Here is a 26,555-nt window from a genome sequence, read left to right on the forward strand (position 1 = left end):
GCGCTAAACCCAGCCCCCCTTTAGACCCCCCCCCCCAAATTCTCTATTTCCTCAGCCAATCCTTTAAAAATACCCTCTGGAAAATAGCATATCTAAAAATAAATAGGCTTCTTCCAAATGTTTTATGCATATACATACACATATGCAATAACACAATGAGTTCTGAGAAGATAGGACAATTTCAGATAAGACTGGATGCATTCAGGATGTATGGCCATAGACAACAGTACAATTTCAAAATGTCTCATATTTATTTTTTAAAATCTCCTTGGTTTTGAAGGGTGACAAGTTATGGCCAAATTTTTACTTTATCAGAAATATTTTTGTTTGTTCTAATGTAACAGAACTACACAAAATATTTCCAGTATATCTGCTTAAATCTGAGATGCCTTTTTTTTAAAAATAAACACTTCTGTCTCTCTTGTGTCACTATATTGCCCTCAGTCAAAGACATTTTTCTTTTATTCAGCACAATACTAAGGATCTGGATTTAGTCTTAGGAAAAAAGAATATCATGTCAAGAAATTATGTACCGTGGAATAGTTGGTTTCACAATGATGAAAAGGAAAGCAACATTTCAAATGTGGCAAACGAAGACAGATATTTTTATTTCTATTAATTTAAGTAATTGGTTAATTTGTTTGGTACGTGGACTTGTGAAGAATAACTTGTAAAGTTGGCTCCCTTCTTAAGTAACTTTCAATTGTGAATTAAAATTCTGCATCTCACTATAATTTACCTTGTCTAGTAATGGCCATTAAGCTAATTCAAGTACAATAAAAGAATCTATAAATCAATCTTGTGAAGAGATCATTTCTTGAAACATTTTCTCTTTCCTTGTCTAGTGTTCAATAGCTTAGATATGAAATATAAAATATCTGCTATTTGCAAATCAGTAAACAGACAGGAAGGCTAAGCTAGTGTCTCATAAGGAAAATTAGCTGCCCATCAGTTCAGACTAGTACAAATGCTGCACCATCTTGAACAGGTACGATGGAAAAAATATGAATTCTCAGGTCATATTTGACTTATCACATTTACTATATTGTTCCCCAATATTATCAAGTCATGTCAATTATATTTTTGCCAAAAGAGCCCATACGTAGAATACTCTAGCAGGTACAAGGCATGTGCAGAAATTGACTAAAGCATTCTAGTAAAAGTGGAAAGGTTAATGATATTAAAAAGAAAGACAACTATGGTTTTAATAATGAGTCATTAACAAATTAATATAGAAAATTGTTAGACTAGGTTAAAATTGTGAAGACTAGAGTAATTCAAGTTTGAAAAAAATCTAATGTAAAAATGGAGCTATGGGGATATATGAAATAAAAATTATTTGCAGGGATGATTATTTCAAATTTTGCATAATTTTGCACAGCACACCAGGTAGTTTGAAAAGACTGAGGAAATGTTCAGGGTGGTGCCAGCTGTTGATTTATAAATGTACTTTTATGTTTGAAATTGGATGGGCTTTACTCTTAGAAAAAATTGCCATGGAGAAAATTTTTGAAGCAAAAGGTGAATTCGGTGTCTTTATTTCTAGTCCCCTTTAATAACCAAATTACAAATGTTTAAAATTTAGTTTAAATATTTAAAGCCGGATGGGTTGTTAGGTAAAGAACCTTCGAGTAAGTAAAAGTGTTTGAAAAAACCTGAAAAATACACAAGCCTTTCCTTGGATGAAAATTTAAACCAGTCAACCAAATGACTAACCAGTCAACCAACAAAAATAATTCACAAATGCTACTCCACTGGGAAGAATTAAGATCTGGGAGGTGCTTGGGGTGGGTCCTTCACATATGTACCAAAGAACCAACTACAGTGTCAGTAGTAACACATTGTACTGTGACAAACCAGAAAAGAGCATATGTATTAGACTGTATTCAACACACTCCATGAGTTATAATCAATTTTCCAGTATTTTGTAGAGTGAGTGGATCTTCTAGAGGCTATATATAATAGCTAAATCTTTTTGTGAGTGGTTTCCACTTCAGAAGTTGCAACAATGAATATGCCTATGAAACTTTTAAGCAATGATTCTAAAATTGGAGGCAAAGAAAGTAGCTGTTCAAACTTTCAGTGTCCTTATCATGGCAAATGAAGAAGATGGGCCATATTTAAAGAAGCCCATTTAACATAGAAAAGAACCAGCTAACTCATACAAATGAGGCAAGGATTTTGTCAAGATAAGTGAGATCCTTACAAAGAAGGCATGATGCCAACAGAGACAGTAGATCCTCAGAAGCATAATGCTATGGACACTGACAAGGAGAAAGGGCTTTTTGAGGGCTTTGGTGGTCAGTCCTTGCAATAATATTTGCAATAAGCCTATGCTATATTTTATAAGCTTAGATAATATTGCTGATGTGCCATATTTAGCTTTTGGAGCTCTTTTCTAGAGATGATAGATTTCCATGGATCCAGCCATTCTTTCCTATAAACTTATAAGCAAACAATCTAGGTTTAGGGATATAATTTATGGTCAAGAAAATGAATGAAGTAAATTGGTCTATGAATTATATCATTTGACCTGCATCTTACCTACCTGCTCACCAGCATTAAGTATACATGTGTGGCACACACACACACACACACACACACACACACACAAAGACATTCACAAAGGGACAAAAAGACGTCAAAGGACTAAGGAAGAGTGCCTTTGAGAATCTCCTTTCCTTTTAGGTAGTGGAAAAATGAATCAAGTATATAGCTGGAGAGGTTTAGAAGGGGATAGGACAGATGGTGGTAACCAGAGGTACACACTCATAAATCCGTGTGAGGTAGACACTAAGATGTCAAAAGACTTCAAAGATACATCCTCATGCCTTTTGAAGATCAAAGTAATAGGCTTGTAAAGGAGTAAAGGACTCTAGGGGAGTAATGCCAAGAGTTTGTTGTGAGGATTTCGCAGCGTTGATTGCAGTTCTCCTCACTCTGCTTTGTCTCTCTAAGATCTCTGGTTTCGAAGACACCATGCAGAAGACGGACACCCTAGGTTAAATAAAATATCTGCATGGCAAGCTTCCTACTTTCTTATTGTTGCCATACTACTGATCAGAACGATATGCTTGGCCTGTTTAGGTTTTATTCGATTTTAAAAGGGGCAGTGGGAATGAGGATAGATCTCTTGGCCATATTTCTTTAATTTGGTTCCAGTTATAGAAATAATAGGATCTTTTACTTATTCCCTCATCTGGCTTGATGCATTTCCACTAACCTAAAGTGGAAGTGGGTCACCAGCAGCACTATCAAGTGACAGCAATTAAGCATCGATAGCAAGAAACTGGCTTTGAAATTGATACTCCTGTAGAAATCAGACTATCCTACTTGGGGGCAAGTATGGTCATGGCCTCATGGGGCAGAAAAGTCTTAAGGCTTGTTTGGTCCTCAAGTCTTTCATTGCAATAAGGTCCAAGCCTCACCGAGTTTGCACTACAGTACTCTTAGTACTCTTCACATTTACGCACCTCCTATGTATTAGTATGAAGTTATGAAATTATAAAAAAAGTGAGAAGGAGAAGAAAGATCTCAGAAATCCAGACCAGGTTGTAATTTTCAACAGAATCTCAATAAAGCCCCAAGACTTCCATCTCCTCTAAGACATGCAAGAGGATTCTAGTGCTACAGTAGAACAATGAGCCATCTAGCTATGGAGTTACTGCTAAGGTTAGTGATTCAGGGTGACTGGGATACTGACCCTGTACTGAGGGCAAGCTGATTAACACACATCTTTATGAACAAATGCTCTTCAGCCCCAGGGCTGGCTGCACTTATCCCCTCAGGTAGCCTGAGGGATGCAAACGAGGAGACCTCATTAAAATCTCCCATGAACAGAGCAAAGCCCACTCAGAGCAAAAGGGCATTCAGTGTACACAGCTTTATTGAACAGCACTCTCAAAACAGAACCTGGAGTCCAATCTCCATGGTGATAGAAGAACTGCAAGCTTTAAACAACATGTCTGTGGTTCACAGAAAACATGCCAAAAGGACTGAGAATGGGAAAAAGGGAAATGATTATATTTTGGGTACCATGCACCCTGGAGGAAGCAGAACAGCTCAAATTATTAGAGGAATATTTTAGAGTAGAGGAAGTCATGTTATCCATCTAGATGCATCCACCATAAGCACCGCCCGAGCTGAAATGATATAAAACGACCTTCGGTAAGGATGGGGTCTACCTCTGTTTGGCATTTGCAGAATGCAGAGCTTCCTAATTAAAGCACAACTTTCAACATCCCATCAGGTCTCCCCGATATAGATGCACAGGCCTCTACACTTTATGATTTTCCTTCAGGAAGGATGACTGCATGTGCTGGTGTTTGGAAGGAAGGGCTAATGGGAAATTATCGAGGGCCTCAGTGAGGTTGTTCCACTGTGGATGTACTTCAGTACCACTGCCCCTCATTTCCAACTGGTTACAGATTTGGTTTACGGAAACACCACGTACTGTCACACTCCCTTTATTCTGCTTATGACAATTACGAGGAACATCTTCATCTCAGGTTCTTATTGATCAGCAAATACATACAGGAATGCAGGGGGAAATGAGACATATGTTGAGTCTCCCTGTCTTCAAATCTTCAGCGGAATGCACCACAATACTACAGTGAAACTGGCACTTTCAAAACCTCTCCAGGGAATGAATGGATTATGTGCATTTAAAAAAATATGAGGCTGTATTTTTATTCCTGCTGAAAGCTACTTGAGATCTTACATCCCATTACTCTTATTTTCCTTACCTTTGTTCCTCCTTTCCTGCGAACCTTCTCTATGTATTTATATAGAATTTTTGGTGCTTGATTCCTAATATTTGATCAAATGACTTAGAGTATCTCTTGAGCCCTGTGTTTCAAATTTAAGTGTTGGAGAAGTACACACTTCTCCTTTTCTTTGTTCACAAAGGGGATCTTGTGCACGAAGGCGAGCCACATAGTCACTATCTTTGAAGTTCTTGCTATCATTCATGAAATCACTTCTATGGAAATGACATTCCTAAGTTTAGTCTTCAGCTTTTAGCCCCAGGAACTCCAAAGTTCACTGGAAAGGAGACTGTTTTATATCTGGAGACTTAAATAATAAGATATTTATGAATCTGTGTAATAATATTTCATTGCATCTTGAACTTCCAATTCCCTGGCTTCAACAGCTCACTCCAAGTCCATGACCGGGACTCTCCCAGTGACACAGGATGCAAGTGTTTCAGTAGTGAGTGTGAAACACACCCACATCCTTATTTTGGGGAGATTATAAATGCAGATTTCTAGGAGTGATATTAGCTTCTAAAGCCACTCCAGCCCCCTTTAGATGTTTCCAAATGAATAAAATTGAAAACTTGTTATGGATATTTATAATCTAGTTTCTAATCATAATCTTCTGCAATTGACTTACAATGCAATACTTTTCTTGCCATAGAATCAAGACTCATCACTGAAGTAGGATTAGAACTTACCTCCTGGTAATGAAGGGACTTCCTGAGGAGGGAACAGAGTGGGAGAACAGGGTATCATTCATGCTGGTTACAGGTCTGGGAGGCCTGAAACAAAGCATAGTGTGTGTGGAAAGTCAAAGCCAAGAAAACCCACAGATAAAAGCTATCCACTATTTCTTGAGAAAAGGAGGTGGGGATGTTAAAGTTTTATCTTACCCTGAATTAACATGAAAGTTTATATATTTTAGTTAAATTATTTAAATGTTTTAAATGTACATTTCCTTGAGAAAAGTTTTCAATTAGCAATAATCATGCTTTGGATAAACCTCATTAGCTATGATGCTGCCACTGTGCAAAGCTTACATTTTCTTGAGAATATAGAATCTTGGTTAAATACCAGATGGAAGATCTCTGGACAAACTGAGAACATTTACCTTTGAGCTTTGAGCTTTGGAGTGTCACTGAATCATGCTCTTCAATGGGTCAAGGATTTTGAAGGAGCTATAGCTTACTTCTACTCCTAAAGGATAAAGTTCTGAAACCATGATTGTCACAGTCTACACAAGTCCTTTGGAAAGAAGAGGATTCCCGAGTCTCTAGAAACTTCCTTTTGTGTTGCCCATGATGATGGTCTTCTCTAATAGGTCTGGTTGGGAAGCTCATGGGCTCTGAAATCCCATCTTGCCTCACTTGCTCTTTGTTCTTGGTGAAGAGGCAATGATGCAGTAGAAGGACTTGCTGTTCCTGTCATTTGGCTGCTCCATGTGAGAGGGAATATGGCGTACAGCATTCCACAAACCTCACTTTTCATATTGTGACTGAAAGAAAACAGTGTTCAATATTCCTCAGAATTGTCCATGGTCCTAAACACCAATGGCCTGAGTCTGTGTTCGCTGGTGCCATTTGCTTCATCTGGAAACTCTTTCCCTGTCAGAAATTAGTTCAGATAGAGCCAAGATCCCTACCCTGTCTTCAGTAGTTTTTAGTCTCACTTCAGGTTCAATGTAAGATATTGAATAGAAAGATAGGATTTAGAGTTCAGAAGATAGAGGATGAGACAGGGAAAATGTTGGCTTCTATATAATTATTTGCATTTAACAATATGGAATTTTGTAAAGATAAGTCATTGATTACAGTCGCCTAAGGGATCAATTCATGTTGGTTTTATGCAGAGTTCATTTTGTTTTTAAACTGAGGTAATCAGACTTAGTCTTGGATTTTACAATGAAGAGATTGTGGGTAATATGTAGACTCACTTATTGCAATGTATTTATTGAAATGGTCCTGATGCTCTGTGGATTTTAAAATGCTAGCAGTATGCAAATATTTGTTGAAACTCTTTTCTTGTAGCTGGTGTTAAGGTGCATCCTAACATTTTGAAAGACAGCATTTACTGGATGAGATCAAAACAGCAGATTGACCATTTCATCTGTTCCAGGTGCATTAAAACTGAAGTTCTGAAAACAACCTAGTGTTTGCTTTACTTATCTAGGATGTGTCTTTGGACAAGTGAGCAACAGGATGCTAGTTTCAAACGAATTCTGCATTGAACTGGACAATTTAACAGAAAGATGCTAATTTTATATAAATGTAATTTTTGGGTCAGTTAAAGGGGAGCGAGGCAGCATAGGGCATGAAGTGGCTAACTTGGCATGGTGATGTGGCAGATGGTTATAGAAACGACTACCTGCTCACTAGAAATTACCCTTTGTGAAACATTTGCAGGTTTCACAGTTATTTTTAGGGACCCACTTACATTCACTGGAAAGTTCCTAAAATCCTATGCTTACCCTAGCAACAGATCACCCTAGCAACAACTTATCCAATATAGGCTAAGACCCTGACTGGTTTAGAATCCTTAGAAGTATGGTCAGGGCAAGGACACCATGTTGAGAAGTTCAGTCCAACTTTTCCATGCCATGTTGCTTATCGCTTTGTCTCCACCGTTGTCATTTTCTGGATAAACCTCAGTTTCTCTTTCTTTCCCTCTTTCCCCTCCCCACTGGTACAGGGATTCAAACAAAGGATCTTGTGCTTGTCAGGCAGGTGTGGTGCCACTGAGCTACATCCCTCACTATACTCTTAAGTGAAATAAATCGGACACAGGTGTACATATTGCATTGTCTCTAGTGTGAGAAACTGAAAGGGTAAATAAGGGGGAAGGGAAAAAATCGATAAAAGAAGGAAAAAATGGAAACAAAGTTTTTGTAAATGGGGTGGAGGGGAGGTTAAAGGGAGGGAAGGGGAATGGGAGGAAAAGATGAATCAAGCTATATTATGGACAGGTACAAACTCCCTTTGATGAATGTGATTGTTGTGTATATTTAAATTGTACCAATAAAATTAATTAAAAAAGAATGAATCTCTACTTCTCACTGCTTTGTTTCTAACTTCATTGTTCTTTGAAGACCTGACTTCTCCATTTTCCACTTGGAGATCTTCAGCCTTGTGTCAGCCCCGCTCCACTCTTGCATTCCTTGCCAGGTGAGGGCAAGAACTCCAGGAAAGAGGCCATGGAAGACTCCTAGGTCCCCAGATCCTGGCCGTAACGTTTCATTGTCTATAATTGTGAGGTTATATATGTCAGATTTTATGACATTAAGCAAAATGAAATCTCTTTATTGTAGCTTTGCAAAATGTTGAAAAGGAAATGAACTTTTGTTTTTCTTTTGTAATTAAAATAAAAACAAAATCCTTTCCCATCTTTGTCTCTAGGCGATGAGAAAACAAGTAAATTTGAAATGCTGTTTAGTTTGGTAAATTTACTTTATTAAATGTGGTCACTGTAAAGTTGAACTTGAGGCTTCTTAGCAGATGATTCATATTTAAGGTTTACCATCAAAATGTTGAACTTGGGACAGAAAAGCTTGTCACCGAGTAGTGAATTTCAGAGAAACTGATGTTCCTATTCTCCATAATCAAATGGCAAATTGCCTTATCCAAAAATAGGTCATAACAGAAATGTTAAGCATATTTACCATTATGAAAAAGAAACAGCTCCACAAGATGCAGTAAGTCACAGAGGCCTCCTGTGAAGCTTTCTTTCTGGATAAGATCTTTGCAGAGGGCATCTTCATAAAATTAGTATTCTTATAAAGGGAAAGAGTTCGGCTCAAGACAGAATTGATTTTAAGGTAGTCTCAGTTTGCTCACTTATTTTGTGTCTCATAACCATGTATAAATCTTTATAAGCACACTAGGGGCTATTGAACTACTTACCAGGTATCACTTTTGGCAGCGAAAAATGAAAGAGAATAGAGACTGTTAATCATAGCAATGTTTACAAGCAATACATAGCTAAGAACAAATGCCAAAACACCAAAATGTCACCACCTGCTTGCCTCTATTTAAAGAATAAATTCATGACCAGCAGCACCTTTTTACTGTGTGTAAATTAAATTCCTTGGCTACAATAAGGGAATGACATTTTCTGTGTGATATGGTTCATTCCCATAGGCAAATGTGCATCTGTTCATGAGACAACAGCACTACAACCTGTTAAAGTTCTATTGATTCAGTCAGTTTTTACTATCTCTAAGGCCTCTTGCAAAATACTGTTTGGTGCCAGACTCTGCCATATTTTTATCATTTAAAAGTTAGAAGTCGAGACTTAGGTAATGAAAGTATTTTAAATTTATTTTTTATGTATTGATTAAGCATAAGACCTGTATCTTGTCTTGTTTTATACCTATATATGTTATAATGACTTTTTATTGTTTAAGATTGGGGCAGCCATGTTAGAGAAGTAGTATCAGTTTTTTAACAGAGTCACAAACACAGAAAGACATGTGCATTTGAAGATACTGTATAATGTTCAGCATCAAATTCCATATACATGGGCCTTATAACACTAAACATATTTCAGCACTGAATAGGACATGTAATTATCCTTTCTGTAAATATATATATATATATCACGTGATTTTTTCTAAAGAGTGTCTTTGAAGAATTTGCACTAATTTAGAAAATGACCACACTTTTTCATAGTAATGAAAATGATTTATTTATATTTAATATTTATTAAATATAAATTTAACATATATTTAACAAATAAATTAAATATATTTAATATTTAGTAAATATATTTAATTATATTGTGCTGTAATTCTCAATAGCTTAAACCTCAAGTCACCCAGAACATGACAGAATATGCCCATCAATATTGCTGTTATAGGGCCAGGGATTTAGCTCAGTGATTCCACCACCTACCTTACAAGCACAAGGTCCCGAGTTTGATCCCCGGTACCCCCAAAAAACAAACACACCCCCAAATATTGCTGCTATTCACACCTCCACTCACTACTCTTGTCTTACCTTTGTGGGTGAGCTTATCTATGTGTGTACAATCATGTAGGATATTTTTGAAGACCTACATGAACATGTGTTCAACGAATGAGAAAGATAGGACTTGTGCCACAATTAACTAATTGATTAAGAAATTACTTGGAAAAGCACACGGGAACATACTCTGAGGATGGTCTTTGCTAGAGAACCAAACAATAAGTTTCGTATTATATATTTTTGTACTATGATATTATTTCTTCGACTTAAGACTTGTACGCTTAAGCCACATTTTGGAGTAAACACTTAGGGACATGAAATAGAGTTGGGAGTATTGGTGTGTTTTACTTTTAAGTGTTCATCTTTACTTATTCCAAATGTACAACACTGTATAAAAATGATGGAATGGCTTACAATAATAGGACGTGCTATGGTGTGTCATATATTTTTGTCAAATGCATCAAAATTACAGGTATATACATTTGGAAGAAATGTGAACATCCTTTAACTCCAAGTACATGCTCATTATAGCAGATTAAGAGAGTATGTATAAAAAGATTAAAGAATATGCTGTTTATTTTAATGTTTAAAGTCTTTATGTGCTTTGAATGATTCAGAATAGCTAAGTCAGCAGCATAGTTGAAAACTAAAGTCTCAGAATACCTCCCAAAAGACATGCATAACTGTTCATTACAGTAGCATTTGGCTAAAAAATATATATAGGAAAAATTTTCTACTATCTAAAAATAGAAAAAAATTATATATAATGTAGACTGGACATTCTGCATCCAGAATTTCTTGTGTGTTATTTTAACAATTTCATATGTCACACATATGTATTCTACCCTGTAAAAAATTTTATCAGGGAGTACAGACTGGTATTTTGATGAAAAAACTCTTTTGAAATTAAAGAAAAAAAAAGATAAAATATCAGTATAAAATAAAAAAAAAACTCTTTTGGAAATCTGGTTAAATATATACAAATTTTCTCAGAAAAAGGCATGTTTTATACAGAACTTTAATAGAATCATGAATTTTCTTTTCAGATCCCCAGTACAGAACTATTGTGGGGACTGGAGTTGTAGTTCGGTGATAGGGTACATGTTCAGTGTCTATGAAGCCCTGGGTTCAGTCCCCAGGCCCCAACAAACAAAGCAGACTAAAACGAAACAACCCCTCCCAAACAACCTATTATGCAGGTAATGGACCCAATCTTCAGTGAATAACACATTGGATCACTTGCCTCTTACATTAGAATTTAAAAAGTTCTACTGAACTAAATCACACACAGACACACAAACACAGACACAGACACACAGACACAGACACACACACACACATGCCTGCACGCACATATACACTCATTGATCCTGAGCATCTACTGTGTACAAAGCCCTGGCCTAGGTATGTGCAGTGTGATGCACTGTGAAATGGACTTAATTTTCCATGTCTCATTTCCCTAACCCTTTCTAGAGTGGGCTCATTCTGTTCTACCGTAGGGCTCTTGGCACCAAGCTGCTCATATCTATCCATCCTCTCACACTCTGTCTTCAGCTAGTCCAGTGACTGAACCTCCTAGGGGGCTGCAAGAAGTGAGCTGGGCAAAGCACACAAAGCACAGACTTGCTCTCACTACACTGTGTTTCTTCACTAGCAACTGGGTGATGGTCTCTAGTGGGCTATGGGAAGGGACGTTGAGACTGTAATACGAACAACTCCTACGGAGGAGATTTTTGAAGTGTTTGACCCCTTGGGACTCTCCCCAGATTTACTTACGCCTGGTTTGCTTTTAGAAAGGTAATTTCCCAGGGAAGTAAACCACAGTGTACAGAACTGGTTTACATCAGTTTCCTGAACATTATGTTGCCTGAGAAATAAGAGCCTCCATTCTGCTGTGTGTTGCTAGGTTCAGTGATCCTTCAAAGATTATTCAAGAGCAAACAGCACAGTATCCTACTGTATTTACGAACAGCTCATAGTCACGAGGCAGCAAAAATGATTAGATGGTATTTTGCTTAGGCCCATCAGATAAAAAGGGTTACTGCTTTCAGAAGCAGTTCATGTCTCTGGGAGATCATATTCTGGGCTTCCCAAAGCATAAACTTTGCATCACTGAGTCCTAAAACCGGCAGGTATATCAGCCTACCTGTTAATGTCAAATAGCCTGTAAACATAGGCTTTTCAATATGGTCGGGCCCAATGAACTGTGGGCAGCAAAAGGTGGTTCAGGAGGAGGAACCGTGTATTTTAGAGACTTCTGGAGGAAGCTGGTGAATACCTCATTCCTAACTTCATGCAAACAGCTGGAGCACTTCTTTCTTCTTTTGAGATCAATTTCACACCAAGGGAGTGATGCTTTCTTTTCTCTAAGCTCCCTGCTATCTTGGCTGTTCAGGCCTGAGTTGTTTGGAAGAATTATTCCTTTTTGTTCTAATGAATTTCCTCACCTGTTCCCATCTTCAACCTTCCAGTGGCTGGACCATGGATTTTTCCGAGATTATGTACCTTGGAATAATCCAAAACCAAAACCCCAAACAAAGCAAAGCGATTTCTAGTTTTGCTGGCATTTGATTTGGGACTTAAAGCACATATGAGGTGAAGGTAAAATGTTCCTAAAATTTAAAAAACTGTGGTCATTCCATTGATTGTTAACTTCTGGATGTGCAAACTCCACTGACATCCATATTTTATAACACAGCTTCTGTGATATTTTCCACCACTTGGTGAATTATGCTAGCAATGCACACATGTATGGTCATGTGAGGCACAGGGCAGCTCAATAAGAAAAAAATTACTTTGATTTTTTTAAAAAATGAATTTTAAAACTTGGTCTTTGACAACCGATCTAAAACAGCCTCCAGACCTGTATCAGTGGAAGAAAGATGCACCTTACCAGGTGGCAGGGAGAGACACTTACACGATGTGGGCCAAGTTGAGTGGCTTCTCTGGCTGATCGGGGAACATGGGGTGCAAAGGTTCCCTGCTGGATGCACAGCTCAGAGACTTGCTTAAAGCATTGGTTAGCTTCTTAGCAGGGGATTTCTGGAAAAAAAGAAGGGTAGAAGTAATAACAACTCATTTTGATGTAACAGTATTTCACAGGATTTGCTTTACAAAATAGCCACCATCCATCTCTCCATCTCCATCCATCCATCTATCCATCCATCCATCCATCCATTCCCCTATCCATCCATCCATCCATCCATCCATCCATCCATCCATCCATCCATCCAAGAAGTGCTTTTTTGATTACCTGCTCTAAGTCAGGAAGTTTGCTGGAAGCTAGGAATGAGTTACCAGAGTACCTACCTCCTGCTGCTCAAGAACACCAAGGGCTGTGATAAATAGAAGTGGTCATTGTCACCGAGTCACCTGAGAAACCACTTAATAGGCCTGCAGGAGTTTTGACAAAAGTTTAGGGGAGTAGGAAGGTTATTCCTGATGGAGCGAGTTCAATGTAAAGGGAGAAGGAAGAAGAGATCCTGTCTGGAGAATGGAGAGGAAAGTGGGAGGCAGGTTACCAAGGTCCTTATATGGCAAGTCAAGGACCACATCTTAATCTTGTAGGCAAAGGGAGACAATGAGGTCTTTAAAGCACCAGAATTACAGGATGAGACCTGACTAGAGGATTGCTCCTACCCAAGAACAAAAGATAGCTTGGGAGAGAACAGGATCGAAAAGGAGATGAGCAGAAAGTTTTTCCAGGAAACCAGGTGCAAGATGCTTCTACCTGGCCCAAAACTTCCAGTTAGAAGTAAAACAGAAACTTCAATCTGCGTCTTTCAAATTTAAAGTTATGTTCTTCTCAGAACGTCATGTTACCTCTTTTTCATTTGGACTAAGATGTTTGTCTCAATATGAAGCCATCAAAGTTATATAAATATAATAAGTATTTATAACAAAATATTATATCTGGATAATGAATCTCTAACAAATTTTCCCTTTCCATAAGAAGCCATTTATAATTTTGTCTCTTTTATACCCTTTCCCCTTTTTCTATTTCATAATTGGTAATACTATAATGAAATGGCTATTGTCTTCATTATTTAAAAGTTAAGTGACAGGAGAATTGTTCATAAAGTCCCTTTTGGGCTTCTGTTAGAAGGTGTAACTCTTAGAATGTTTAAGCCATTAGGTCCTTTCAAAGTTCTCAGTCCCCAAGAAAGAGGTTTCTTATATGGCTTTAGCATATCAGCTTTCACAACCGAAAGTGATAGTCTTCAAACATCAGCCCTGCAGAATCTGGGATATAAGTTTGAAAACCGGTAACATTTTGACAATAAGACACCAGAGAGTGTCTGTTCCCATCTTCTGTACTGAATTGCAGCTCATGATTATGTTCTCACAGCTGTCCTCAGCACATGAGGCTCATGGCACTGTGGAGTTGAACCCGGCACAGGCGCCCAGTCTACTCTGCCTTAGTGAAGAACGGTTACTGGATGTGACGAATTATCACTACAGTTGCACTGTGTTATAGTTGCCCCTTAGAGTTCCTCATAGTGACTGCTGCAAAGGACATTCTGATTTAAGATGCATATTTTGAAGACCTCCTCTTTTTTAAAAAAAGAACAATAATTTACCTTTTGAGTAGAAACTACAGGTTGAATTGAATTGCAAATATGTACTGTTTAATGAATTCAATATACATTAAATTTTAATGTAGAAAAACCTCCTAAAATGTTTGCATTTTCCCATGATAGAACAATTTCAAGAGGCACCGGCAAAGCTTGGTGGTAAATCCCACATCCCCCAATGCATTCTTAAAACCATACTTGAACAAAAGCGAGAGAGCCGTATAGCTACAGCTGCTCTTTCATTTTTAACCAAGATAGAGGTTAGACAAGTACAGACCATTCATACAGGAAGCACTCTGAGAAAGTCACACTCTTTCCATATTCCTAGTGCCACGTGCTCCTGAAAATACACCTATCACACAGACACTCACAGGTCACCTTTACCAACCTGGTCATTTACACCATTCAGGCAAAGATGATTTGCTAGTATAACCACAGTCTCTCCACCCCGCCCCCTGCAAAAACAGTAAAACGGAACAGCATTCTTAAGCCCACGCTCTCATACTTCTTTCCTTAGTACTCAAGGATCTGGGAAACACGACTATAGTTTTCAGCAATTTCCACAAAACAAAACAAAACTCGGAGAAACCTTTAACTTACTGTGAAAATAAGATCAAAGTCCAGAAGATGCTTGCTGTTCAGTTGTTATTTAAATCAATACCGAATTGTCTATATTCAAGAAGAAATACAGTTTGAGGCTTCCTGTATTTTAGGTCTCAGGAAGGTACATTGGGGTTCAGATAGACTGAGTAAGAGATTCCGGTAAAACAGGAATGGCAGGGAAGGTGCAAGGACTGTTGGCGTTGGAGGAGAAGTTAAGTTTGTTCCTTAATCCTATAACCATCCTCGAGAGCTTGACAGTCCCTTTTATTGTGGGCCAACCTCCAACTGCAAGTATTGCCCGGACCTTGCCTTACCCATGATGTGTACTCTTTCATTTGGTGCTGGTTGCTATGGGAGCCACCAGCATGGCCCCTCCAGAAGCAGTCCTGACAGAGCTGGTAATTGTGACACTGCTGGCATCGGTAGCGAAATCCCATCATACTCTCGCTGTGGCAGTACGAACACTCCACCGGGTGGAAGACTAGGGAGGAAGTAAATGCAGGAAAAAAACAGGAACGTGATCATTTGAATCAGAATAAAGGAAAACACAGCTTCCTTGAAAAACGGATGTTTCTGTTGGATGCCGTGACTTCAGAAAATGGTCAGTTTTGGCTCAGAGAAACCTTAAGTTTATTGCTGGAATCTCACTACCCTTTGCGATCTTGTGTGTGTGTGGAGGGGGTGGGCTGGAAGAAATGAGGTGGGGAATAGGTGTCCTAGTAATGACACAGGTCTCTGTAAAGCTATCTGCTCTTTTTTTCTTTCATCTCTTACACTATAAGAATATAAATTACCCAAACTGACCTTGCCTTTCTCCCAAACTGCTGTGTCTCCTGGAGACCAGCACAGCTCACTGAAGACTCAGAAGCACACGGATGAACACAGCTAACTGCCCAGCGGGAAGAGTAACTATTAAATAAATGGGAAGTGACAGAAGACAAGGGGACATGGGGGAAAGTAGAAAAGCTAGATGAGAGAATTGACCTATTTTTAAAATAATGGTTGACTTAATGACTGATAACTGTCCTCATCTAACTGACAATTTTTCTTTTCTGAGGAAGGTGGATAGTGCCCGACTAATGTGTAAATTTTCTGAATATAGCACCATTCAGATACTTCAATAAATATAATTTTGGGCAGGAAATTAGAACTATAAAGCAGGCAAGGTAAGGTATGTGAGATTTGAAGCTAATAACTGATTAAATCCAAAAGTTTATTTACATGCTATGAACTAAAGATACTAAAACAATAACAACAACATGAAAATATTGCTTTTGATAAAGTTATTCTCTGACGAACCAGCCAGGAAAAATAATGCAAATAAGAATAAATGAAAATAAAAAACAAAGTGTACATAGACATAACCAGTTCTGGGTGCATAGTCTTTTTAAAAAACATCTGAGTAATTTTCTTTTAGTCATTAAGTTTATTGATCCATTTTAGGCATATGATATGATGACATTCATCATTGGGAATTTGTAACTTTGTATAATATATCTTGGTTCTTATTTTCTTCCCATTCCCCTGCCCTCCCTTCAACCCTACCACCTCTCTCTATTTACAAAGACTTTGTTTCCATTTTTTTCCTTTTCTCATATTTATTCCTTTTCTTTTCTGGTACTTGGGAAAGACAGTGAGACTTGAATCTAGAGTTACAGCCCTTGGACAAGTGCCTGAGAAACTGATCTCTTGCAACAGGAAATACTGAGAGAGCAAGCAGGAATGAAATTCCAGCTTTATGACTGACAATGACTAGTTCTGGAACTGCAAAAACAAACAAACAAACAAACTCATACTGCAACATAATATGCACCTTACTATTTTTTACTTCTGCATATAGATAAGATGCATTGAAAAGTCTGATTGTTATTAAATACATAAAAACTAGTAAGTTCATTCTTTAAATTTTGTCCATGAGCAAAACAGGATAAATTCATACCCTTTAAAAGAGACAATAAAGACAGTTGCTAAAAATTTTGAATGAGGATTTTAAATGAAGCCAACTTTAGCCCCAAAGTATACTAAAGAAATATGTAGACATTCAGAGTCCAGTAAGATACATGGGATAAATTATGTTCTTTTCAATTGAAGAAATTTCAGAGTTCAGTTAAGCAATAAATAAAGATCATGCAAAGATTAGAGACACTGAATTATTCCATGTTTACATTTCTTTAACTCTTGTCCTAAATTATATTTCATGTTTAAATCTGAATATGCAAACAGTAATTCTTTATCCTAGAAATACTTGATTAAAAAACATTAAATAGAAGTCTCATCTTTAGCATAAGTACAACTTTTGAAAGCTTACAATTTGGAGCGTGTGACTAAATATTAGCAAGGTGCCCTCATTAATTTTTTTGTTAGCTCTCTCACCTACTCCTGAATGATTTCCCTGGAAGAAATAGTGCTGTGCATACTAATATTGGAAATTTAGATCTGAATTAGATACTAGGAAGTGTCACATCGAAGTTCTTCTGTTATGTACACTGGATTTGTAACTGAGAGCTACACAAGGAGATTTAATAAGAGTTTAGAAGTGCAGTGGTCTTATAAGGCTTTATTGGTCAGAGACATGGGTTAGTTCTATACAAAACAAAACTAAGAATCACTAAATAACATCCCTAAAGCACTGCCATGGGATGAATAACTGTAGACCTGATGGTTCTATTTCAATAATATAATAAACCGCTTTTGCACACTAGTAAGTACTCACCATTTTCCACATTTGCCAGTCGATGCAGGAGAGGCAGCCAGACCAGACACTGTGGGGGCGGGTCAGACATGAGGGTGTCCAGGAAGCCATTCAACGTGACTTTTTTCTGCATCGAAAAGAATCACAAAATTTTAGAATAGAGAATATTCTTAACTTATTTGCTATATAAGTATCATTGGAGGTTAACAAGCATACAATTAACTTTTTTTTTTTTTTGTACTGGGTATTGAACTCTGGTCCTTGCGCCTGCAAGGCCGGCCACTGAACCGCTGAGCTAAATCCCCCGCCCTCATACAATTAACTTCTAAAACATGAAGAAACAGAACTGAGCAAATTTGCTATTAAACTAGTTCAGAACTGAAAACACTGCTTTTTATGCCTATACCTACAGGAGACCAGATTATTTCCACCGAGACTGAGCAACAGCCAAACCAGAGGTAGAACAATTCTGGGAGCATCACTTTTATAGATGAGGAAAGAGGAAGAACTGAAACTCTCCACGGAATTTATGAACAATTTTTCTTTAGAACTTCTCAACTAGTGTAAGTAATAAATATTTAGTGGTCAATGTGAATGGCTCCTCTATACTAGATCAGGGGCAATTCTGTTAGGAGAGAGTGTTCCAAATTCTTTATATATCTTTCCTCTCAATTCAGTCTGCTTATATTTCCACAGTGCGGTCCTTTCTGATATAGAAAAAAATGTGTTATATCAAATTTCTTTAAAAAGTGACAAAAATAATGTGATGTTAATATATGTTAATATATTTTTTATGTTATGATGAATAACAGTTACATATTTATATGCAGAAATAACTATTGTATTTGACATTTTGAACTTGAATGTCAGAGTGGCTAAAATTTTGATATTTTAAAATAATAAATCAGTTTAGACGAGGTACAGTGTATTTTTAAAGCCTGTAGCTTACACTAATCCTTACAATTCATTAAATAAATATCCTTCACTGATCTCTTATTACCAGCAGAAATTCGTAATTTCAGTCTGTCTTCATAATACTTTTAAGGGTTGACATCAATATAACTATTAAATATATGTTATATAAAATATAGATATTGAGACAATATTTTAAAAAAGCAATGTTGTCTTTCAAAACTATCATTTGGGATGACTTAGACTTTTTCCACTGAAGCATTTCAGACATTTTTGGAATTTTTCCCTTTAATGGCTGTTATTTGTATTATTTCTTTTTGTATTTAAAATGATTTTATCCATTTTGATCACTATATTGGCTAAAAATCACTCCCAACTTTTTCAAAAAATGTTTTTATGAAGAAGTATGTATGTAGAAATTTCTTATCACTAGGGATATATAAACGATGATATAATGGGGCAGTCCACTGGCTACTTAAAAGATAATTTTTAACATGGGAAGATTACATATAATTCTCTTTCAGTCAGTAAAAGCGAGGCCTAGAAACATCAATATTGCATGTTCTCACTTACATGGAAGTTGATATAATCGGTTTCAGAAAAGGGAAAACTAGAGTAGTGGGCATTAGTGGCTGGGAAAGGGAGGAAGGAAGAGGGGACTGGGTAATAGGTATGAGAGCACAGTTAGATATTCTCTCTGAAAGAAGAGAATGGTTTGCTTGGGGACAGAAGTCAGGGGGAACACACAGGACTATCTAAACTCACCTGGGTGCGGGTATGCAGAAGCGCAGCGAGGGTTATAAAGGCTCCTGGGTGAGATGATAAGGTAGCAGAGCTAGATTTAGTACAATAAACTATGTCTTCTTTACTAACTGTATAGATATGCTTGTGAGCCAGGTCACCAAGGAAACAGACTAATGATGTTTATTAGCTAGACAACCAATGTGATTTTCCAGGGGTTTCTAGGAACTAATGTTTTTAAAAATTACTTTTTATTTTATTTGCACTGATTTCCTATTTATCGGGTCCTTTTAGAGGGCCTATCTGGCTAGTTCAGATTTTTAAAAAATTGTAAACAAACCCTCAGAATATTGTAAACAAACTTCCTGCACTGTGCTGGAGAGTGGGCTTGTATAACAGAACGGGGGACAAAGATGGAGAGACCCCCAAACCAAGCAGCATTCCCTGTGCCATGCCCCATTCGAACACATCCTTCATAACCCTAAATGCAGCACATCAGGGCAGATTTAGGCAGCTGTGTTTGCCATGCTTTGGGCCACCCAGGTCACAGTGTGGTGACTCTTTTCTTCTCTCCTTTGTTGAACACTGGTAAAACTCGGTGTTGGGTCAGACATGTGTCTCATGTGAGGCTGAGTGACAGTTCAGTCCTCTTGATAGTGCAGTGATAATAATAATAATAATGATACTGAGGTTGTAAGGTTGAAATTACATGATGAAAGTAAAGAAATTAGTATGGTCCTTGCCTCATGGTTAGTGGACACCAGCTATTATTACGATCGGGGTAGTTAACAGGCTCGAAGGTCACTTGTCAGAGGCTAGAGATACACTCCAGAAGAACTGTCTGTGCATCTGTGGCTGGGAATGACACAGGAGAGCAACAACTGCTTGAGCGATATCCCCCTTAAAATGTTACCTGTTGGGAGAAACAGGATCTAGCCGATTGTTCTGTGTAACCAAATGAAGGACCTTCAAAAACTGCTGTGGGTAGTTTGAGAACTTCCCGAAGGAATTGGTCATAACGTCCATAAACCATCACTCCGCTGGAGTCAGAAATCATTGAGAAAATATCTGATGAAAGGGAAAGGATGAAGGTATTTATTTATCACATGAACATTCTGTACTATTTTAGGACAATATATCTGCTGCTAGGAACAAAAATAAGTGTATTATTTTATGAAAAAATACTATAAAAGCTAATTTTTATTCTTAAATATTCCTGGCATGGTGTTTCCTCTGGTATTTTACCAGAGATGAAAACTGGCACACAACATAAACTGGTAATTTGGCTAAAATTAACACATTTTGATAGGACAGAGAATGTCACATTTTTATTTTGAGGTCAATTATTGACTCATATATAACTCAATAAGGGTAATTTTTATATATGTGAGGTATATGTTGACTTCATCTGAAACACACAATGAAAGCTGGAGGTGTGCTTATTTGTTAAACAATTATCCGTCTAGGGCTGGGGATTTAGCTCAGCGGTTCGGTGGTCTGCTTTGCAAGCACAAGGACCAGAGTTCGATCCCCGGTACCAAAAACAAAAACAAAAACAAAAACAATTATCCATCTATATCATCACCAAAACATTTAGGTTTTGGTTTAAGATATTTAAAAAGTGAAAGATACAACAAGGATAAAGATGCAACAAAAACACTTGATTAACTTCCCACAGAAGCAGAACGCTTGCTATAAATCAAGGTATTTTGGGTGGAAGGTACTTGATTTATGGGAAGTGTCTTTTGACTCATGCAGTGGAGAGGAAACTTGGCCTTGTGAATGATCAATGGGGTGAAGTCAGGGTCTTGGGTTATTGTCTTGGTGTTCTTTTTTTGCTGAACCTCTGATCTTCAGTTGCTGCTACTATGTGCATTTAATGAATGTTAATGGAATACTTTTACAAGGTATTTTATAATTCCTCTTTGGAAATCACTGTCAGAATGAAAGGTTTGCTATTAATTTATCCCCATGTTAGCCAAATTGTTACTAGACCTGAGGACCTGCTGGGATAAACTGTTGTAAATTCAGTGTACTACATTCATACACTTTAGCTTTGAATTTCCAGGGTCAAAATGTAAGATTAGAACATTGCTTTTACACAGCAACTAAATGTTAGTAAACATATTGTAGTCTTTCACTGTATTAAGTTTTGAGGTTGTGAATTAACTATAATTTTCTTAAATGTACCAATTGCAAAGGATTTCTACAATGCTTCAAATAGTTTATTAATTATGAGACCACAGAAATTCTACCTGGGGCTAATATCCAAAATATATAAGGATCTCAAAACAACTGTATAACAAGAAAAAAAAATAACCTGATTAAAAATGGGCAAACATACATAGAAATATTTCCCTAAAGAAGTCATAAAAATGAATGATAGGTGATAAAAAATACCCAATATCACTACTCATGATAGAAATGTAAGTCAGAACCACAATTACATATCATCTCACTCCAGTAAGAATGGCTGCTATCAAAAAGAATAGTCAGTATTGGAGAGACTTTGGAGAAAGCAAATCATCATACACTTCTGGTAGATACATAAACTAATAGAATCCTTATGAAAAACAGTGTGGAGGTTGCATAAAGATGAAAAATAGAACTATCATTTGATCCAGCAATCCAACTATTGGGTGTATACCCAAGGAAATGGAATTAGTATGCTGAAGAGACATCTGCACTCCTGTGTATTGTAGTATTGTTTACAGTAGTTAAGACATGTAGTAAATCTAAGTGTCCACTAACAGATGAGTGGATAAAGAAAATATGATACATATTTAACCACACTTAGAAGCACATCTTGTCATTTGCAACAACATGGATGAACTTGAAAGTATTATGTGTAATGAAATAAGCCAGGCACAGAAAACTTAGCATAGTATCATCATATTCTATGTGAAATGTAAAAAAGTTTATCTCATAGAAGATGAGAGTAGAATGCTAGTTACCAGAGGCTGAAGGCAGGTAGTGGGGGTGCAAGGAGAAGGTATTGGGTAGATGTTGGTCAAAAGAAATATAAATACAGTTAGATAAGAGGAATAAGTTCAAGAGATACATTATATGGCATGGTGACTGTAGTTAATGACAGCATACTGTAGTTTTAAAAACAGAAGACAACAGATGTTGAGTTCTTACTATGGATCATCCAAATAGCTATATGAAATATTTTTAATTTTAATTTTAATTTTTTGGTACCAGGGATTTAACTTGGGACCTTGCACTTGTGAAGCAGGAGGCAAAACCACTGAGCTAAATCCCCAGCCTCTAAATGAAATATTTTTTAAACAACAGAATAGTTAATTTGGGGAATTATTTGAACTTCTCTGTAGTTCCTGTTTATCTTCTATTTTACTCTTTATTTGTCCATACATATATATATATATATATATATAGAGAGAGAGAGAGAGAGAGAGAGAGAGAGAGTGCTTCTCATATAAGAGAAACCATGTGATATTCAAGTTTGTTCATTGAAAAGAAAGTTTTGTCTTTTTTTGTAAGTGAGAATCTTTTTCTTGACTATACAGGTGCTCCAGGTAACAATGTGGACATTATTTTAAGACAATGATACATATTATTTCAATCATTGTCTAATTATTTTGTTATTTAGATTTGTTTTATTTTTCATAGAAGTAATAGTGTCTATATTTTCTTTATTTATATCTAATTGTATTACATTAAAATAAAAAAAAATAAAAGTAAATAAAAAGAAAAAATATGTGAAGAAACACAGCTCTAATTAGATAAATCTGACCATTTTGCAACGTATTTATACATCAAAACATGTTGTACAAGATAAATACATAAAATTTGGTCTGCCAATTTAAAATAAGAAATTGTATCTGAACAAAGACATTAATGTTGTTCTCATCTACCTTCAAAATGTTGTTTACTTAGGGAAATGTTGCATCTTTATTAGGAATAGTATCTCATGTTCCATTTTTACTAGTCAAAAAACAAAAAAACAAGCTGCCAATAGCAATAACTTTTATGTAATTCCAAAAACAGAAACTGAAGAATTCCAACTGAAAGGGAGGAAAAAGCAACCTAGGAAAAGTAAACTAACTTTCTGAAGAGAGTGGCCATCTTGCTTGTCTGGGGGGGGTCATAATAAGGTCATCCTGATGGTCTTCTAGGCTCTCATTTTCTAGATCAGGGTACATTTTGTGAAGTAGCCTAGGCTTTTCAATTATGCATTGAAGAATTTAGACCACATCTATAACTAGAGCAAAAGGAGAATGAGCATCATTAGTGACTTCCCACACACTAACATTAACTTTATCTATGTCGATGGAGATCTGCTAAGAAATAGCCAAGTAGGATTAGACTGCTGTGATGAATGGGAAATGGCTGTTAATGGCCACTCAGATTTGGAAAAAGAAGTACCTAGCAAAATGATGTGTTTGTAGCTTAGTTTTGAGCTTTAGGCAATATGATGATAGATACATTACTATATCATATATACACCTATATATTAGGTAATATGATGATATATACATTTTATATATACAAATGACTATTTCAAGGATTAAATTACTTAATAGAAATACTTAGTACTTGTAAAGCATTTAGAGTAACAGTTTGCACATAAGACACTGTATTAATTTCATATTGCATTATTCTGTTGTGAACTTCAGATATTAGGCTTTGCCTCCCAAATGGGAGCTCCTGTAAGCATTCAAAGTCCAATTCTAAACCACTTCTGTATTTCCAAGAGCACCATGCAAAGATAGATACTTTAGAAGAGCTTACATTTATTGATTCTTTCAATTAAAAGCAACACAGTTCATACTAAGTGTGTAAAGCTCTGGTAAGCAGTGAATACACTGGAAAGTCAGGAAGTAGTTCTTGCCCTCTGGGCATTAGAGTGGCAGAGAAGTGCTTGCTTTGGCATTGTGATGTGAACACTGGGATAAGAGTGGGTGGGATGGAGCAGAAGCTCTGAGAAAAGGCTTTCAGAGGGAGAAGTGAGTCAGGGCTAAGTGTAAAGGCCACTGAGAGCTAGGCAGGCACAGGTGAGGGGAGTGGGCTCAGGGGAGCAGGAGGAGGCACAGAGAGGAGAGCAAGCACAATGCACTAAAGGACCTGCAGCAAGCCCCTAGGGAAGGACCTGGGGTACCTACGAGGCATGTGGGAGGTGAGGCTCAGATAGGAGGGGGTTTGCAAGCTCTGCTAAGAGTGCTTAGACTGTGTCTGGAGGATGTTCAAGTAATTCCTAGAGAATCTAAAGCAGGTCAGGGAGTTAGAAACACTGCTCTGGAGGTAGCCAGGGAGGCAGACCCTGCGGATTAGGGTTAGGGTCTCAATAAATACAGGCATTTGCCACAATGTTAGTCTTTTGAGCAAAAGAAAACAAGTTCTCCTTAGCAGATGTAGAAGAGTATGTGATGTTCCAAGCTTGCAGTAGCGGACTTGGAATTCCTTCTGATCCTTAGGACTGTTAAAGAACCCCAAAGCTGAAGTGTAAATAGGTGTTCCAAACCATGAAAACAATAGCTTTGCATCTGGTGGCGAACAGTGGAACAGAACAGGAGGGTATTAGTCAGTTTTCTCAGGTTGTAAGGCTGCCTCTCCTCTCCTATGCTGGGTCACTGACGGTACCTGGAATCACACAGCCAGCACTTCGTATCAGTCGATGGTGGCCCTGAGTATTGGAAATCTGTGATGCAGCATGGAGCCATTGCCACTTTACATATTTTAAGCCATTAAAAAAAGCTTAAATTTTCTGTTGTTTTCTCCTAGCTTTTTTTTAAAATTTCTAATTTACTTTCAGCCAATTATTCTTGCTCTGTGCTCTCTGACATCCAACACAAAGAAGCTGGTTGGAGCAAACTAAACTTCCTTCGTCCCTCTGTGCAAAAAGAAAGACTGCCGAACAAGCACAGCCGGCATACTGGTTTGAAGTGGATTCGAAAAATTTAAGGAAGGGAAAATAAAACCTCCAAACCCTAAAAAACTATGTCCTTTCACTTGTACTCTTTCTTAATTGTGAAAGTAATGTAGGAAACCATGACCTTGTCTACTTTATTGCTGAAGTGAAAGCCAGCAATAGGCTATAGAAAATACCCATAACCCCAGTTATCAAGAGTCAGCCGTTACTGTTTATGAATGCATTTGTGCACAACTGCTTATTCAGCCAATAATTATCATTGGAACTAGAAATATTGGTGACTGAAGATAATCATTTTTGACTAACATTTGGGAGAGATTCTTCTAACCAAATTGCTTCGAGCTTAATTGCTTTTTTTTTTTTTTTTTTTTTTTTTTTTTGGTCAAATTGCTTTGAACAAGTTACTTGGAATCCATCAAGGCTCTCTTTCTGCAACTGACAATATGAAAACTGCTTCGGGTCTGCTGCTCTCAGAGAGCCGAGCACGGTGCATCACGGTCATGCTACCTTCTCTTCTACAGCATTTGTGATAAGGGGAGGCTTCGCCTGTCTCCAGTGGAGCTCATGCTTGGTAGCTTCCTTTGCTCTCCTGAGGAGGTCTGACAGCAGGCCTGTTTGGCTCACTGACTGGTCTTTTTGGAGAATGACCGGATAAGGTGGGGAAGTACTAGAGCAGGTACCCTGTTTCCTTTGAATTCTGGTACTTGCCAGAACTTTCAGGGTTCGAATAACTGTTAAAGATCTGTTCAAAAGCAGCCTGACCTTGGCAATGGCTGAATTTATTGGCCCCAAGTATTTTCCTCGGTTGAGAGAAGGGAGTGAGCTTTCCCAGCCCAACAGGTGAAAGTGGATCATGCATGATCCCCTGTCAGGCCTTTCCACCCAACAGTCACTGGGTTAGTGACTGGATTAGACCACCCTGGGCAGCGACACCTGAAGCTGGAGTGAAATGAGACTCCTGAAACTGCCACACACCCCCTTTCCTCAGGACATCTGATGCAGAAGAAAGCTTAGGGGAGACCTGAGAAGACCTGGTTCCTTAGGGGCACAGGATAAACATGGAACGCTGAAGTGGTGGAGTCCCGAAGTTTAGAAAACTGGTTTTATCAGTTTTCCCCAAACTTATTTTAACATAAGACCCTTTCATCCAGGTACCAATTAATATAATGTTGGACAAGTATTATTATTATTATTATTATTATTATTATTATTATTATTATTATTATTACTTTTTGTATTTATCTCATGCCCTGAGCATAAATGACCAGTTGTGACGTGAGGTCAGCAGGCAAGGCCCTCAGTGCTTGCTTTCTCTGCTGTGGTTTATTTTGTTAAATTTTCTCGTTAGCCTACCCCTGAAAGAAATGCCTCCTGATCACTACAAAGCTCACTCCCCGCTCTTTAAGGCCACTGGTTCCAGCACAG

General features: G+C 37.5%; 1 protein-coding gene, 1 long non-coding RNA gene and 1 pseudogene across 18 annotated transcripts in view; 1 reads left to right on the forward strand and 2 right to left on the reverse strand.

The window, feature by feature from the left end:
- The window catches only part of Dtna (dystrobrevin alpha), a 354,245-nt gene that overhangs the window by 53,037 nt on the left and 274,653 nt on the right, over nt 1-26,555 (reverse strand). For 12 of the 17 annotated variants that reach the window (XM_033757543.1, XM_033757533.1, XM_033757537.1 and 9 more), the window contains 6 exons: nt 20,151-20,305; nt 17,606-17,711; nt 15,207-15,373; nt 12,633-12,757; nt 8,654-8,662; nt 5,456-5,539 (listed from right to left, as the gene is read on the reverse strand). In XM_033757543.1, coding sequence (XP_033613434.1) covers nt 5,456-5,539; nt 8,654-8,662; nt 12,633-12,757; nt 15,207-15,373; nt 17,606-17,711; nt 20,151-20,305 — 646 coding nt within the window. Of the gene's footprint in view, nt 1-3,876; nt 4,143-5,455; nt 5,540-8,653; nt 8,663-12,632; nt 12,758-15,206; nt 15,374-17,605; nt 17,712-20,150; nt 20,306-26,555 lie in introns of those variants that run through there. The other 5 variants (XM_033757540.1, XM_033757542.1, XM_010638077.2 and 2 more) reach the window with 3 other exon arrangements.
- Nucleotides 5,677-5,794, reverse strand: LOC117283822 (annotated as a pseudogene).
- Nucleotides 15,357-25,208, forward strand: LOC104871957. The gene is made up of 3 exons (XR_783017.3): nt 15,357-15,493; nt 17,997-18,147; nt 25,014-25,208. It is a non-coding gene; the product is annotated as an uncharacterized LOC104871957 (long non-coding RNA).

The sequence above is a fragment of the Fukomys damarensis genome, unplaced genomic scaffold (assembly GCF_012274545.1).
Source record: "Fukomys damarensis isolate Sample0158 unplaced genomic scaffold, DMR_v1.0_HiC HiC_scaffold_30, whole genome shotgun sequence".
NCBI classification, from domain to species: domain Eukaryota; kingdom Metazoa; phylum Chordata; class Mammalia; order Rodentia; family Bathyergidae; genus Fukomys; species Fukomys damarensis.